The following is an 18,313-nucleotide window of genomic DNA, read 5'->3' on the forward strand; positions in this document are numbered from 1 at the left end:
TGACATGGTTTTAATAAAAATTCTCACCAGGCAGCCTATTTTAATACACCTTTTTCAAAACCCAGAGTAAAATTGTAATTTGACTGTAGTCACTTAAGAAATAAATAACTAAAAGAAAAACCTCTCTGAAAAAATGCAACTAAAAGAAGTGGTATGATAGTTGAGATTTCATTGCTGGAATATCACAGAATGTTCGGGGTTGGAAGGGACCTCTGTGGGTCATCTAGTCCAACCCTCCTGCCGAAGCAGGGTCACCTACAGCAGGCTGCACAGGACCACGTCCAGGCGGGTTTTGAGTATCTCCAGAGAGGGAGACTCCACCACCTCCCTGGGCAGCCTGTTCCAGTGCTCCGTCACCCTCAGAGGGAAGAAGTTCTTCCTCATGTTCAGGTGGAACTTCCTATGCTTCAATTTGTGCCCCTTGACCCTCGTCCTGTCGCTGGGCACCACTGAAGAGAGTCTGGCCCCATCCTCCTGACGCCCACCCTTGAGATGTTTATAAGCATTTATAAGGTCGCCCCTCAGCCTTCTCTTCTTCAGGCTGAACAAGCCCAGCTCCCTCAGCCTCTCCTCATAGGAGAGATGTTCCAGTCCTCTCATCATCCTCATAGCCCTCTGCTGGACTCTCTCCAGTAGCTCCTCATCTTTCTTGAAGTGGGGAGCCCAGAACTGGACAGAGTACTCCAGATGGGGCCTCACCACGGCAGTGTAGAGGGGGAGGAGAACCTCCCTCGACCTGCTGGCCACAATCCTCTTAATGCACCCTAGGATACCATTGGCTGCCTTGGCAGCTAGGGCACACTGCTGGCTCATGGTCAACCTGTTGTCCACCAGGACACCCAGGTCCCTCTCCACAGAGCTGCTCTCCAGCAGGTCCACCCCGAGCCTGTACTGATGCATGGGGTTGTTCCTCCCCACGTGCAGGACCCTGCACTTGCCCTTGTTGAACCTCATCAGGTTCCTCTCTGCCCAACTGTCCAGCCTGTCCAGGTCTTGCTGGATGGCAGCACAGCCTGCTAGTGTGTCAGCCACTCCTCCCAGTTTTGTTTCATCAGCAAACTTGCTGAGGGTACGCTCTGTCCCTTCATCCAGGTCACTGATCAATAAGTTGAACAAGACTGGGCTGAATACTGACCCTGGGGGACACCACTAGCTACAGGCCTCCAACTTGACTCAGCGCCACTGATGACAACCCTCTGAGTTCTGCCATTCAGCCAGTTCTCTATCCACCGCACCAACCACTCATCCAGCCCACACTTCCTGAGCTTCCCTAGGAGGATGTTATGGGAAACCGTGTCAAAAGCCTTGCTGAAGTCTAGGTAGACAACATCTGCAGCTCTCCCCTCATCCACTCAGCCAGTCATGCCATCGTAGAAAGCTATCAGATTGGTCAAACATGATTTCCCCTTGGTGAATTCATGTTGACTACTCCTGATGACCTTCTTTTCCTCCACTCGCTTAGTGAAGATGTCCAGAATGAGCGGTTCCATCACCTTTCCAGGGATCGAGGCGAGGCTGACCGGCCTGTAGTTCCCTGGGTCCTCCTTCTTGTCCTTTTTGAAGATTGGAGTGACATTGGCTTTTCTCCAGTCCTCAGGCACCTCTCCTGTTCTCCAGGACTTTTCACAGATGATGGAGAGTGGCTCGGCAATGACATCTGCCAGCTCCTTCAGCACTCGTGGGTGCATCCCATTGGGGCCCATGGATTTGTGGGTGTCCAGTTTGTTTAGATGATCTCTCACTCAATCCCACTAAATGAAGGGCAGGTCTTCCTTTCTTCAGGCTTCCTCTCTTACCTCCATGGACTGCAATGCCTGGAGGTCAGCCTTAGCAGTAAAGAATGAAGCAAAGAAGGCATTCAGTAACTCTGCCTTCTCTGCATCCTCCATCACCAGGGCACCCACCTCATTGAGCAGTGGACCCACATTTTCCCTAGTCTTCTGTTTGCTGCTGATGTACATGAAGAAGCCCTTCTTGTTGCCTTTGACATCCCTTGCCAGATTTAATTCCAGATGGACCTTAGCCTTCCTTGTTACTTCCCTGCATGCTCTGACAACGTTCCTGTATTCCTCCCAAGTGGCCTGTCCCTCTTTCCACATTCCGCAGACCTTTCTCTTCCACCTGAGTTTCGCTAGAAGCTCCTTGTTCATCCATGCAGGTCTCCTGGCTCCTTTGCTTGATTTCTTATTCATGGGGATGCACCGATCCTGAGCATGGAGAAGTGATGCTTGAATAGTGACCAGCTCTCTTGGACCCCCCTGCCTCCTAGAGTCCTAACCCGTGGGATTCCTCCAAGTAGGTCCTTGAAGAGGTCAAAGTTAGTGCTGCTGAAGTCCGAGGTTGTGATCCTGCTTATTGCCCTGCTTTCTCCATGCAGGATCCTGAACTCCACCATCTCATGGTCACTGCAGCCAAGGCTGCCCCCAACCTTCACATCCTCAACCAGAGCATCTCTATCTGTCAGCACAAGGTCCAGCAGCACACCTCTCCTCGTTGGCTCCTCCACCACCTGCGTCAAAAAGTTATCATCAATGCTCTGCAGGAACCTTCTGGACTGTGTGTACCTGGCTGTGTGGTCTTTCCAGCAAATATCAGGGCGGTAAAGTCCCCCAGGAGAACCAGGGCCTCCTCGCAGCACTTTAGTAAGCCCCACTTATTTAGGCTTTACTGTTATTAGTGAACATGTACTACACATGGACCTACACAGCCATGATCAGACCAACACATTCTGCACGTCACATGTACAATTCATGTGCAGATTGATTCTATATTCCATATGCAGCACTGGAATATGTCCAAGACTTCTCAGTCTATGATTAGCATGTATTTGATAGCAATGCACAGACCTGCAAGCTGTACTGCCCAAGTACGATCACCTGCTCCCACCCAGCAGCCATTTACTCCATGACTTTTGACAGACAGACTCAGACTTTTGACTTTTGGCTGTTAGACATCTGCAAATTCTACACTGGTGGCCAATGTTTCAGCGGTGCAAAGCTGTGTTTGCCTTGCCCATTCTTCTACTCCATTTCAGCACTGTCATAACCTCTGAAATGCGAATATTGCTTTGAAATGTGTGTATTTCAAAGGTTGCTTATTGGGACAGAAGCCCTAGGGAGAGGCTGGAAATGGTTTGTACCTGGTTTACCACAGTATCAGAGTGACTTACGTATTCCAAGAAACAGCTCAACCTGGAGCTGACTGAATCCTGACCCTTTTGTAAGGGCAATGGAAATCTAACATCCTTTGAGAAGAATATAAATAAAACACTAAAATAAACTAAAATATAAGATCACATTTGTCATGTTATGGTTAGTGTGTTATAGGGCAAGACTCATGTTATGCTCACGCAGGTATCTAAAACACATGACATAACAATAATACTTCTTTTCTGAAACAGTATGTATTTCTCACCACCGACTATGCAAGGAGCTGTAGATGAATAGCTGAGATGCTGCCACTGATACCCAAGATGTTTGAAAGTGAAAATAATCTTGTCTAGTGTGTTATTTTGACTTTTATGAAAACAAATATTGCAAAAGGCAAAGCCTATGCTTTGGATTACAGGAGCTCTTTTGAATATTGTTGTAGATATAGTCTATAGGCACATTATAAATAGATAATATTGTTTTGAACTTACTAAAGTATTGATGTCTTTAGTGGCAATTTTTAGAGGAAAAAATGTACTGCATAAAAGAAATCTCCCATTTAAAATGTGTTTTTTGTGCCTCAAGAACCACAAAGAACACAAAATGTCTAGGACTCTGCCAGAAATCAATGTCTATGGTGATAAAATGCGCTGTAACTATCCATGCTTTTGCAGTTTATTACTTGATGAGTTAATTTTTTGAGGTGTAATGATGTAAAACATTTAAACAAATTTATGATACAATAATAATTGCTTTTAGAATCATGTGCTCATGTATTTAATTTCCTTTTTGTCCGTTGAGAATTTGATCAGATTAACTTTATGAACAAAAGTCATCCATCAGATTTGTGTGTGAATCTCCAGGCCTGTGTTCTTCTGTGCTAAAGACTATGAAGATAAAGAAATGATTCCTTCTCAGAAAGCATATTAATGTACAACAGTTTCACAGAAGCTCTTTAAAAGGCCTTTGACATCTCACACTTACCTGGAATAGGGCAGTACTGGGTTCTGTCCTTTGCCTTCATCACTGATAATCTATTTAATGTTAGTCACTGAATAAAAACCAGAAATAATCTATCAAGCACAGCCCCCATCTCAGGCACTTTCTCTTGCACATGATAACACCTCTTCTGTGTGATTTACAATGACCCACACTCCTTTCTGTAAAAAGGCCCAAGTTAATGGAAAGGTGAAAAATGCCTGTTTTCCATCCTATATTATAACTGGTTAGTCATAGTGCCTCGTACAAACATCTTTAGAAAGTCTTCCGGGAAATGCTAAGCTCCAGCTATGCAAGTCCATAGGAAGAAAATCATTGCTCCCCATGGCTGAATTTTTCACATAGAGGCCACATGGATGGCTCGTGACTAGCACTCTCAAATGTGCGCTACCCTTCCCAAAGCAGGACAGCGTCTGAAAGTTTTCCTCAATACAAAAAAAAAGGCTTTTCACATAAACACGACCATCTGGAAATGGAAATGAGGAAATAACACACAATTTACAAACTGATACAGAAATGTCCAAGTTGGCTACATGGCCTCTATGCAATTCTCAGTTCCATTTTCTTCCTCTCTACGTAGCATTTACATAACCCTTTTCCCTACAGGAGGAGCCAAATCTAAACCTATTTTGAACTCCCTGCTGTGAATCATTTTGTTAATTGGTCTGTAACATGAAAAGCAGAATGTTGCTGCTGAGAGTGACTGAAGGGTGAAATGAGACTGAGGAGCCTTCCAAGGCTATAAATAATTTCTTGGGAAGGAGATGAACCTGAAGATGTGTCGGCCCAAGAAAAAAAACTTTGACCAATTATTCAGAGGTCAACAGCCCCATTTCTCTAACTTGCCGCTGGTATTTCCAGAATTATTCTCTCCCTGCGTGCCTCCTTCCACCCAATTTTAGCTCCTAGCCAGAGAGGTCTGCCATTCCCATTGGTCTGGGAGGACAGACTGTCCCTGCAGAGAGACATCTGCGAGCTCTTGAATTTTGTAGGAGGGAAGCAAGCTCCCATTTGCCCTTTTAACCTTTGTACAAACCTGCTGAACTGATTAGGACACTGAAAACCTGTAGGCCTGTGGGCAGTCCTCCCCATTAGACATAGCTTCAACAGTACTGTTTTTAAGCACCACTGGGCTGTGATTTTTTTTAACTAGCAAAATGATAATATTGATGACAGGTGAATAATGATAGGAGTGACAATTCAGCAGGTTGCTCTGCTGGTTCTTGCTATTTTATAGTGACCATAAAAGGGCTTGTAAAATAGTTGTCAGTCTTTTGGATTCTGGACTAAAGTTTGAAAATGGAGACAGAAGGGCTAAAAGTCCAAGGCAGGTGAAATTCATTAGTTTACTTTTCTTAGTATTTTAAGTAATTTTACATATTTTGTATAACAGATTCATTAATCTAAGTTCGTGTGCATATCAGTATTGAGAAGATGTCTATTATACCAAAGTATAATTCATGATGATGAATGTGAACTACAGCAAAAATTATTTTCATAGTTCTCTGTATCTATCATGATCAGAGGCAGTTCAACTCCATTTTTTAAAAAAATGGAACAATCCTGCAACAGGTAATACTTCTAAAACCCGAAACAACTTTTGAAATGCATCTTTTTTATTTGAGATTTTTTTGTTTAGCAGTCAAAATGGCCACACTCTAAAATCCTCCTTAAAACCGATCAGCCCTTTGTTTTGCCTGTCACTATTCCATTTCTGCATCGTTTCACATACAATACACAGAATTATAAACTGGGACTTGAAATAGCTGAAGAAACATTTTGGATTAACCCATGGTCTCCTGAAAAAAAGGCAGCAGGTACAATTAAATTGACAGAATAAAACAAGTGTTTGAACACAACTGATTTTTTCCTACCACCCTAGTATTAGTACAAGAACTTAATCAAATATGCTTTTGAGTTTGAGAGAAAATCCCAAATAGTATCTATTCATGAATATTTACAGAGCACAGCAGTTCACGAATGGGTGCTGTCCCAGCTTGCTCTTAAACTCAATCCATGTATCTGCTAAGGTGCACAAGCACTCTTCTGATCTAACACATAGAAAAGGAGCAATACCACAAACTAGGCTGCTGCCAGGCTTTGTCAAGGTTGTTGATCATCACCCACATTTAAAGGCTGCATACAAAAATTCTTAGACTTTGTTTTGCAGATATCAGAGTGAAATATGCAAGCAGCTTGTGGAAATAGCTATTGAGCTGACGTCCCTTTTAAAATCTGTCAGCAAGAAGGCGTTAAATCTTGCTTTTCTCCATTTATGAACTGTAATGCCCATAGAAACCTTATGTCCTCTAACATTGTACTAGGGCAGAATATTACTGAACACACTCCTATCAGACATGTCAGCACAATGCTCTTAAGTATTTTGGGATATCCTTGTTAGTTCCTTACCTTATGTAACCGTACTACCTCACTGTCTGAAATCATGTCCCAAGGCACACAGCAGGAGACTAGGTACAGCTGTGTCCTACTTCAAGCCACCTCCAAGAATATTGAGTTTTGGAGCACTAGCAAGGCTTGTAAAAATACAAAGCAGTATCTTACAAAAGAAAAAAACATTTAAAAAGAAAACAGAAAAGAAATTGTGCTCACCTGCTCACCAGCCTGGGATTCCCCTATGATAAATCGATCTCCTGGGCCATCAGCAGCTGTTAAGATGGACAATACAAATGGTAAAGGCTGAACCAAAACAAACGATGGCATTAGAAATTAAGAACAGGAGAACCAAAGAATGACCTAAGATTCAGTTCTTCAGCGTCACCATGACAAAAGTTACAGAAGTTGTGCAAATATTTTACATTTTAGGTCCTTTTGTGTTTATTATTTTGAAAATTACTTGTCCTATAGTACTTGTAATTGAAAATTTCTGGGCAATATGGGATCAAATAAAAGAAGATTAGGAGGAATTACATTAATAACAAAGATTTAAGAGTGTTCATCAGATTATTTTTATAAAAGTGTCCACTGCAAGCAAATCTTTTTCCACGTGAAACTAACACAGTGGAATCACATATTCTGTAAGTGTATTATGGATCTTTCTTCTAGACAACAATGGAATATTGACATTTCTAGATTCAATCTCTGCCTTTGGAGGAAAAGTGCAGTGCTTACAGACTGTGTAGATGACCATACAGGTCTTGCATTTTCTAAAGAGCACTAGGGCTAACATAAAGCAACTCAGACTGTCACATTAGAAGTCTGGGTTCTGTTCCTTTTTGTAACTTTAGGAGGTAGCACTGAATTAGTTACTTTCTACCTTTTACTGAAGACATTCTGCAAATTAAAAGTCAGAGATCATTGATTTAACAAATGGAAAGTCTCCAGCACTTCTAATTTAGCCAAATCTGTATTTTTATAGGGACTACAAAGGCTCCAGTACTAACAAAGTTTAAGCTTCTGCCTGCCTCAAAGGTCTTTCAGCAAGTTGCATTAGTGGTATTATAGGCTCTACCACAGTGTAAAGCATGTATGGGGCACAACTCTGGCTGTCCAAGCACAGCAGGCACGCTGTCAAGAGTGTTTAGACAAACTGGGTTCATACAATCCCATTTAAATATGTCTTTTTATTAATTTAAATCTGTAACTGTCAAAAGTTGATTTCCCAGAGATAAAGTCTGATCACTGACAACCTTTATCTCAACACCTTCTGTTTTATTTCACAAGCCCTGAATATATAACTATATAAACTTCACCATATTGAGAACTGCTTTCAGGAAGGTTGCCCATTCAGTCTCTATAATGATTTATCACGTTTATACTCATAGCTCAGTTGCTACTCTGCAGATGATGATCTATGGTACTTAGTCATGTTTGAAGACTAATGATTAACTTACCTTTCAAAGCCTCTCAAACAGCCTAATCTATGAGCTTTAGAACAAACTCTAAAATAAGAAAGTGGAAAAGGACATTTCAACTACTTGTCATATAATACTACTGAATATAGTTGTCAGACCTTCACTGAAAAAAAATGCACTGAGATGATCCAGCAAAAGAAGAGAAAAAATTCCCTAATAGCTAAAGTATTTTAAAGCTGATAAAATGCTATTGAATTAGATTTTATTTCCCCATTAACAATGAAATGGAGACAAAGTTTATAGGTGATTTACAACGATATAGCTTGAAAAAAGTGGACAAGGTTTTGGGCAGACAGGTTTATTGAGTGAAAGATAATCTTTTATTTTTTTTGAAAAAATACCCATTAATGTAGCCAATATTATTTCTGCCTACAAGCTTTGCTTCTCATATCCTGAGATAACAAGTCTACAAGAACGATCAGAACAGAACAGAACAGAGCAGAACAGAGTATTTCAGTTGGAAGGAATCTCCAAAAATCATCTAGTCCAACTGCCTGAACACTTCAGGCCTAACCAAAAGTTAAAGCAGATTATTAAGGGCATTGTCCAAATGCCTCTTAAACACTGACAGGCTTGGGGCATTGACCACCTCTCTAGGAAGCCTGTTCCAGTGTTTGACCACTCTCTCGGTAAAGAAATGCTTCCTAATGTCCAGTCTAAACCTCTCCTGGCACAGCTTTGAACCACTGCCATGCGTCCTGGCACTGGATCCTGTCCTGGGTTTGGCCAGGACAGGGTTAATTTTCACCGGACTCCAGGAAGGGGCACAGCCGGGGGGGTGGGGGCTGACCCCACCTGGCCAAACAGAGCCCGGTATTCCATACCATGTGACGTCACGCTGGGTTCGGGGGGGGGGGGGGCGGCGCAGCAGAAGGGGACTCGCGGCTTGGGGGGGATGCGGCGCCGGTGCTGTCTGGGTCCTGCGGTTCGTTGTTGTGTTTTCTCCTTATTTGTATCGTTGTTGTTCCTGTTTTCCCTCTATTTGCTGTTCTGTTAAACTGCCCTTATCCCGACCCACCAGTTTCTGCCTCTTTCTTTCCATTCTCCTCCGCACGCCGGCGGGGGGAGGGGCGGCCGCGTGGCGCTTTTGTTGCCGGCGGCAGCCGAAACCAAAACATTTAATTGGCGCCCAGACGTGGAGCGGGGATAATGGCAGGGCTGAGCAGCGGGTGTTAAAACTGCTTTCTTAGATTTTGTTAAATTTTGTTATAGGCATTTTTCTGTGTTAGTTAAATAGTCGCCGGTAAAAATGTTGCTGACTCTGTTTAGATGGCTGTGGTTTTTGAACCCTTATTTGCAGTATGTGTTTACTGCCATGCTGTTCATCATCACTGGAAAGAGGATTAAGATGATGATTTTGCTGTACTGTACGATATCGACTTATGATATGATAACATCACTGTGCATGAAATTAGGCTTGTATTTGCATGCGGCACTGCGGTCATTTCCGTACCTCGGATCCTATGTCTTAGATTTTGTTAATAATCAAACCCAGTCTGTGGGGAAAGCCGAAGGGGATACCTTCCCCCACTCTTTCGCCCCCCCTCTCTCCCTCAGGCTGGTCCTAACGGCTTTTGAGAATTTCGAGTACCCGTGGGATGCTCAGGGCAGCACTCTCCTTTTGTTATGCCTCCTGAATGGGTTGCAGGTTTTGTTTAGGGTTAAGCAAGTCGTTAAGAACATTGTGCAGAGACCTGCCCCGGGGCCGGATAGCTGTGAGTGGCTGGGTGTGTGGGACAGCATGGGCAAGTACCTGGGGCAGTGGGCACCACCGGTGTGTTTTAAACTCACCCCTGAACAAATACAGAATCCAGACAGTCTAGTAAAATATCTGCAAAAAGTGTGCTGCCACCCTGGGAACTCCAGAGAGACACAAATCACTGCAACGTGCTGGGGTCTGGCCCACGCCTACCGAGCCATGTTCAACACTGTTCAGTGCCCTAAAGGGGAAAGAGGGGGAAACGAAGCAGCAGGCACTGCGGCTGGCGCTGCCCCCCCAGCCGGCCCTGCAGCCCCTCCAGCCCAGCAGGCAGTCACAGCCCCCCTGACCGGCACCACGGCTGCTGCAGCCACAGCTGCAGGGTCTGCCTCGGTTTCCCTGGCAGGCACAGCAGCTGCTCCAGCCCCAGCTCCAGCTGCAGGCAGCGTGGCTGAGCCCAATGACCAACCTGTGCAGGTAGCAGTCGCCCCTGTAAAACTAAAGAAAGACGCAAAGAGAGCAGATCGCTCCGGGAGGGATGACGATGAGCCAGGGTCATCGCGGGAGACAGAGACAGAGATCATCACCCGGTCCCTGTCCCTGGGCGAGCTGCGAGACATGCGGAAAGATTTCAGCCGCCACCCAGGCGAGCACATTGCCACCTGGCTGCTGCGGTGCTGGGATAACGGGGCCAGCAGCTTGGAGTTAGAGGGCAAGGAAGCCAAGCAGCTGGGATCCCTGGCCAGGGATGGGGGCATTGACAAGGCTATTGGGAAAAAGGAACAAATCCTCAGCCTCTGGAGGAGACTTCTGTCAGGCGTGAGGGAGAGGTACCCCTTCAGTGACGATTTTGTATGCTATCCTGGCAAGTGGACCAATATGGAAAGGGGTATTCAGTACTTGAGGGAATTAGCTGTGCGGGAGCTGGTTTACTGTGACACAGACGATGAGCAGGTACCCACAGACCCAGATGAACTCCAGTGCTCACAATCCATGTGGAGGAAGTTTGTGCGGAGCGCACCCTCCTCATATGCCAACTCACTGGCAGTTGTAAACTGGAAAGGTAAAGACGCACCAACAGTGGATGAGGTGGTTGTCAGACTCCGGCAATATGAGGAAAGTCTCTCTTCCTCCCTTGTCTCAGCTGTGGAGAAACTGGCCCGGGAGGTCCGACAAATGAAAGAGAGTAGGTCCTACTCCCCACCTGTACGGGCCAGTGTCTCAGCTATGAGGGGCAGGCATTTCTCTGCTCAGGAGAGGGAATACAGAGGCTATACACCCCGGGGCACCCTGTGGTTCTACCTGCGTGACCACGGAGAGGACATGAGGAAGTGGGATGGAAAACCCACCTCAAGTCTAGAGGCACGAGTACGTGAGTTGCGAGGTAAAACAATCACCAAAGGGGATTCTGTTAGGAAAAGTGCCGCTCCAGTTTCCAGAAGCCAGCTCTCCAGACCAGGTAGACAGTTTGACCTTGATTCCGATCCTCTGGAGGGGACCTCCAAGTCATTTTTACAGCAGGTGAGCAGCAAATTCTCTGACGAGGATTAGAGGGGCCCTGCCTCCAGCCAGGTGGAGGAAAGGGACAACCGTGTCTATTGGACGGTGTGGATTCGGTGGCCTGGCACGTCAGATCCACAAGAGTATAAAGCTCTAGTGGACACTGGTGCACAGTGTACTTTAATGCCATCAGAGTTCAAAGAGTCAGAGTCCATTTGCATTTTGGGAGTGACAGGGGGGTCCCAAGAGCTGAGTGTGCTGGAGGCTGAAGTGAGCCTCACTGGGCAGGAGTGGCAGAAGCACCCCATTGTAACAGGCCCCGAGGCTCCGTGCATCCTTGGTATAGACTATCTTAGGAGAGGCTATTTCAAGGACCCAAAGGGGTATCGGTGGGCTTTTGGCATAGCTGCTGTGGAGATGGAAGAAATTAAACAGCTGTCCATTTTGCCTGGTCTCTCGGAGGATCCTTCCGTTGTGGGGTTGCTGAGGGTTGAAGAACAACAGGTACCCATCGCGACCACAACGGTGCACCGGCGACAGTATCGTACCAACCGAGACTCCCTTCTCCCCATTCATCAGCTGATCCGCCAGCTGGAGAGTCAAGGAGTGATCAGCAAAACTCGCTCACCCTTTAATAGTCCCATATGGCCAGTGAGAAAATCTACTGGAGAGTGGAGACTGACAATAGACTACCGTGGCCTGAATGAAGTCACACCACTGCTGAGTGCTGCCGTGCCAGACATGCTAGAACTTCAATTATCAGCTGGAGTCAAAGGCAGCCAAGTGGTACGCTACAATTGACATCGCTAATGCATTCTTTTCCATCCCTTTGGCAGCAGAGTGCAGGCCACAGTTTGCTTTCACCTGGAGGGGCATCCAGTACACCTGGAATCGACTGCCCCAGGGGTGGAAACACAGTCCCACCATTTCCCATGGACTAATCCAGACTGCACTGGAAAAGGGTGAAGCCCCAGAACATCTGCAGTACATCGATGACATCATTATATGGGGTGACACCGCGGAGGAAGTTTTTGAGAAAGGGGAGAAAATAGTTCAGATCCTTCTGAAAGCCGGTTTTGCCATTAAGCGAAGTAAAGTCAAGGGACCTGCTCAAGAGATCCAGTTTTTGGGAATAAAATGGAAAATGGCAGGATGGGCGCCGTCAAATCCCAATGGATGTCATCAACAAAAGAGCAGCTATGTCTCCACCAACCAGCAAAAAGGAAGTACAGACCTTCCTGGGTGTTGTGGGTTTTTGGAGGATGCACATCCCAAATTACAGCCAGATTGTAAGTCCTCTGTACCACGTGACCCGGAAGAAGAATGATTTTGAATGGGGCCCTGAGCAACGACAGGCATTTGAACAAATTAAACAGGAGATAGTTCATGCCATAGCCCTTGGTCCGGTCCGGTCAGGGCAAGATGTTAAAAACGTGCTCTACACCGCAGCCGGGGAGAATGGCCCAACCTGGAGTCTCTGGCAGAAAGCACCAGGGGAGACTCGAGGTCGACCCCTGGGGTTCTGGAGCCGGGGATACAAAGGATCCGAGGCCCGCTATACTCCCACTGAAAAAGCATATGAAGGCGTTCGAGCTGCTTCAGAAGTCGTTGGCACTGAAGCACAGCTCCTCCTAGCACCACGATTGCCGGTCCTGGGCTGGATGTTCAAAGAGAGGGTCCCCTCTACGCATCATGCCACCGATGCTACGTGGAGTAAGTGGGTCGCTCTGATCACCCAGCGCGCCCGAATGGGAAACCCCAGTCGCCCAGGAATTCTGGAGGTAATCATGGACTGGCCAGAAGGCAAAGATTTTGGAGCATCGCCAGAGGAGGAGGTGACACGTGCTGAAGAGGCCCCACTGTATAACCAGCTGCCAGAAGATAAGAAACAGTATGCCCTGTTCACAGATGGGTCCTGTCGCATTGTGGGGAAGCAGCGGAGGTGGAAGGCTGCTGTATGGAGCCCTACACAACAAGTCGCAGAAACTGCCGAGGGAGAAGGTGAGTCCAGCCAGTTTGCAGAGGTGAAAGCCATCCAGCTGGCTTTAGACATTGCCAGTCGAGAGAAGTGGCCAGTGCTCTATCTTTACACCGACTCTTGGATGGTGGCCAATGCCTTGTGGGGGTGGCTGCAGCAATGGAAGAAGAACAACTGGCAGCGCAGAGGCAAACCTATCTGGGCTGCCCCATTGTGGCAAGATATTGCTGCCTGGCTGGAGCAGTTGGTTGTAAAAGTCCGCCACGTGGACGCCCACGTCCCTAAGAGTCGGGCCACTGAAGAACATCAAAACAACCACCAGGTAGATCAGGCTGCTAAGATTGAAGTGGCTCAGGTGGATCTGGACTGGCAACATAAGGGTGAACTGTTTATAGCTCGGTGGGCCCATGACACCTCGGGCCACCAAGGAAGAGACGCGACATACAGATGGGCTCGTGACCGAGGGGTGGACTTGACCATGGACACTATTGCACAGGTTATCCATGAATGTGAGACATGCGCTGCAATCAAGCAAGCCAAGCGGGTAAAGCCTCAGTGGTATGGAGGACGATGGCTAAAATATAAATATGGGGAGGCTTGGCAGATTGACTACATCACACTGCCACAAACCCGCCAAGGCAAGCGCTATGTGCTCACAATGGTGGAGGCCACCACCGGATGGCTGGAAACCTACCCTGTGCCCCATGCCACCGCCCGGAATACCATCCTGGGCCTGGAAAAACAAGTCCTGTGGCGACATGGCACTCCCGAGAGAATTGAGTCGGACAACGGGACTCACTTTCGCAACAGCCTCATAGACACCTGGGCCAAAGAACACGGTATCGAGTGGGTGTATCACATCCCCTACCATGCACCAGCCTCTGGAAAGATCGAACGTTACAATGGGCTCCTAAAAACCACTTTGAGGGCAATGGGGGGTGGGACTTTCAAAAACTGGGATACCCATTTAGCAAAGGCCACCTGGTTGGTTAACACCAGAGGGTCCACCAACCGGGCTGGTCCTGCCCAGTCAAAACCTCAGCGCCCCGTAGAAGGGGATAAAGTCCCCGTAGTGCACATGCGGAACATGTTAGGGAAGACAGTTTGGGTTAATCCTGCCTCGGGCAAAGGCAAGCCCATCCGGGGGATTGCTTTTGCTCAAGGACCTGGGTGTACCTGGTGGGTAATGCGGAAGGATGGGGAAGTCCGATATGTACCTCATGGGGATTTGATTTTTGGGTGAGAATAGTCCATAAATAAATTGTATAAAGTTAATTGTTAAATAACCCTGTCACTGTCTGTTATCACTGTTATAATTGTTATATTTTGTACCAGTAGTAGCATAGTAAGAATCGTCCAGATTAAAGAAGGATGGACTTTTCTTGATGAAAACCTAGCAGAGCACAGTGATGATGGAACTGGACCTGGTTTTCAACAACTGGCATCCAGCAACTTCATCAAGATCAACATCTCCTGCAGACTGTGGGCACGGGCCGCACCAGATACATCAGCCGTGAGCTCCGGATGCAGCAAGTGACCGCCCACCACCACACATCACCTCTCCTGCCACGGAAGACCATTACGACAGATGGAGCCTGAAGTCATGGATTAAATGAACTCAATGGACACTTTAGAGTGATGATCCATAGACTAAGGGAATGATATCTGGAGACAGGAGAAGTGGTGGTGATCAACTGGACAATGGGGGACCTGGGCATGACATAGATGGTATGGAATAAGGGGTGGATAATGTCCTGGGTTTGGCCAGGACAGGGTTAATTTTCACCGGACTCCAGGAAGAGGCACAGCCGGGGGGTGGGGGCTGACCCCACCTGGCCAAACAGAGCCCGGTATTCCATACCATCCATACTGGGTTCCGGTGGGGGGGGGGGGGGCGGCGCGGCAGGAACTCACTCGCGGCTTGGGAGGGCGCGGTGCCGGTGCTGTGCGGGAGAGCGGCTGTCTGGGTCGTGCGGTTCGTTGTTGTGTTTTCTCCTTATTTGTATCGTTGTTGTTACTGTTTCCCTTTGTTTGCTGTTCTGTTAAACTGCCCTTATCCCGACCCACTGGTTTCTGCCTCTTTCTTTCCATTCTCCTCCGCACGCCGGTGGGGGGAGGGGCGGCCGCGTGGCGCTTTTGTTGCCGGCGGCAGCCGAAACCAAAACAGATCCCAGGGAGAAGAGCTCAGCACCTCCCCCTCCACTTCCCCTCCTCAGGAAGCTGGAGAGAGCAATGAGGTCACCTTTCGGCCTCCTTTTCTCCAAATTAGACAAACCCAAAGTCCTCATAGGACGTTCCCTCCAGCCCTTTCACCAGCTTTGTTGTCCTCCTCCAGGTGCATTGAAGTACCTTACTGTTACTCTATTTGAATCCACCAGCAAAATTCGGGTCTTCTGCGTTGGCTCTGACAGAAGTTGTTGAAGACAGCATTCATGATCATTCTGCTCATTCTGCGTGTTTATTGAGATTGTACTTGTGCTTTCCCTTACCTTGTAGCAATCAGGTCACAAGACAGCATTTGCTTGATCCCAAGGCCTTTGTCAGTCAGTATTCTATTCAGAGCTCACCCTCTCCACTTTTCTCAGTGTTGTATTATCTGTGTTTCTCTGGCTACCTCTGCACACCCTTGCTGCTATTACTGGTCATTTTGGTCTGCCTCTCATAGATGACAGACAGCTGTAGTCAAACTCATCTTGTAGATATGGAATTTTATTTTTGTATCAAATCCATGGGGAAGCTATTGGACTACATACATTGCCTGGGTTTGCAGACAGTCTATTGCATGGACAGTTGCTTTCCATTGTTTCATCTGCCAGTAATAAAAAAGGTATTTTAACGTCCCTAGCAGAAAGTTGGCTATCGTGTCCAAATTTCAACATGGTGTTACGATGATTCAACCCCTACCACAATGAAATTACTACTAGTATAATGTTCAATCATACATATTTTAATTTGCCTCCATAGATATCTGATGTGATATCATTAGTCTTACTTTACAAAGGGAAAATCTGATGCTCAGAGAAGCAACTTGTTCAAAATCATGCAGCACCTAGTGGCAAAGCAGAGGATGGATTCACGTCTCCTGGGAAACCACTCACTGCTTGCTCTGTAAAGTCACGCTACTCATTTCATTTGTATATAGCAACTGAAATATTTTCAAAGAAAGAATGAGTTTTTGAGGTGCCTCCATAGGAATACATTCTGATATGTATTTTTGAAAATTCTCTAATGCAATCATAAAATAATTCACAAACAGGAATCATAGAATTAAAGAGTCATAGGTTGGAAAAGACCTCTAAGATCATCAAGTCCAACCATAAGGAAGCTGGATCTGAGGCAGTTCAACAAAGTAACAGATATGTAAGAAATTCCTGATTAAATCAACCACAGAGGAACAGAAGAATCTGTCATTCAGAAATAGCTGGTTTTTTACTCTCCTTAATTCTTTATGTTTCCAAGAAACTCAGCAACACAGGCGCATGTCTATGAGCACACATGGACGTACATTTGCTCGTGTACATATGTATCGACTTAAAAGATCTGAATTCAGCTTTATGGTCTTCCTTCAAGACAGTTGCATTCTACGTAACTGTGACTTCAGCAATGATCCGAATCAAATATCAACCAAAATAACGATTTCTGGATCCAAAACAGGTAAACTAACATGTTATAAGGTGGTTTTACAGACACTATACTGCATGCCCACAAAGTGAGTGTTTACCTCTGACAGCGTAGCCATCTTTTACTGATGCTGGAAATGGCGGTAGATTATCTTTTGCATAGACATCTTGAGCAAGTACTCGGCCCATTCCATCTAGAAAAGAGAAAAGACCATGCTCCCTGTTATTACAGCTAGTCAAAGGGAAAAAAAAGTGAAGAGTAGTGTGCTCTGATGGATGAAATGTGTGTGTATACAACATGAACAGATCTCTTAGGTTTTTGATTTCTGACTCTACATAAATGAAAAAAAGACTGGAGTCTGAAAGACAGATGAAAGATTTGTTCAGTAATTCTGTTTTCCTGGTTATGGTGAAGTTGTTGACAGTAGATCTGAATGCCAAGTATCCAGAAGCAGAGGTAATAGTTCTGATACAGGATCGGACAGAAAAAAACAAGTATTTGTTTCTTCAGGACAAATTTTTCTCCTGAAATCTCTTAAAAAAACATACTTTCCTGTGCTTCATTTTTAAAAAAAAAAAAGTTATTCCTTTTTAAAAAACCTTTTAAAATAACATGTCAAAAGTGAATCCTGTGCGCAAAAGGTGAGAGGTAATGGATTGAGCCCAGAGGACCAACATAAACAGTAATGATGGACAAGTTTCCATAAACTGACAAAGAAGTTTTGCAATAGATTAGCTTTGCCTAATTGCTGAGAGCATTTCTGCTTAATGGAGGGTGAGTGCACATAAGTGTCTGGGTTATTTATGCAAATCTATGCTGTTCTAAATATTTTAATAGCTGTTTCAAACATACTCTTTCCCTTCACTTAGCAACTAAGACTGATGAGCTGTAATTTGGCTCTGCTGCCCTGTAGAGACTGATATGAATTACTTCACCCTCAGTCAAGTGTGCACTACTTATTTGCTTTTACGGTGCCAGCAGGAGCTATTTTTCAGTATGATGTGGAACAGAGTAGAAAATATGTATCTTATGCCTTCATACAGTGGGAAAGTGAGAAAGAAGATTTATTACATGTGTGATTAGATGTACTGGGAAGGGGCACGTGGCTCAGAACTACTGAGATCGGCTTGATTCCAGCATGTCCAAGTACAAGAAGGGAAGCTCATCTCACAATGGAGGCCACAGCTCTCAGGAGTGCATTGTGGCAGAGGAAAGCAATATGCAGCTGAAAGTATGAAGGAATAAATGAGAGGATGCATGAATACTTCTGTCAGGACAATTTGCGTGGATATGTACTTTATAGACTATGATCTTTGAGACATGTCAAAAAAGAGAGACAAATATAAAGTGTATTTCTTGTTTTACAGATAGGGAAATCGATGTGGTTCTGGATTTGCTGGGAAGGCAGAAGATCTAACATTGCATACTAAATGGACAGGTTTTCTTAAAAAGTGCACCTGCTTGATTTAAAAGTGTTCAGGTTCAGTGAAGTGGT

At 45.7% G+C, this 18,313-nt stretch overlaps 1 protein-coding gene across 25 annotated transcripts in view; it reads right to left on the reverse strand.

The window, feature by feature from the left end:
- The window catches only part of GPHN (gephyrin), a 347,846-nt gene that overhangs the window by 39,136 nt on the left and 290,397 nt on the right, over window positions 1-18,313 (reverse strand). For all 25 annotated transcript variants that reach the window (XM_075425604.1, XM_075425611.1, XM_075425606.1 and 22 more), the window contains 2 exons: window positions 16,919-17,011; window positions 6,759-6,814 (listed from right to left, as the gene is read on the reverse strand). In XM_075425604.1, coding sequence (XP_075281719.1) covers window positions 6,759-6,814; window positions 16,919-17,011 — 149 coding nt within the window. The remainder of the gene's footprint in view (window positions 1-6,758; window positions 6,815-16,918; window positions 17,012-18,313) is intronic.

The sequence above is a fragment of the Opisthocomus hoazin genome, chromosome 7 (genome assembly GCF_030867145.1).
Source record: "Opisthocomus hoazin isolate bOpiHoa1 chromosome 7, bOpiHoa1.hap1, whole genome shotgun sequence".
Classification (NCBI taxonomy): Eukaryota; Metazoa; Chordata; class Aves; order Opisthocomiformes; family Opisthocomidae; genus Opisthocomus; species Opisthocomus hoazin.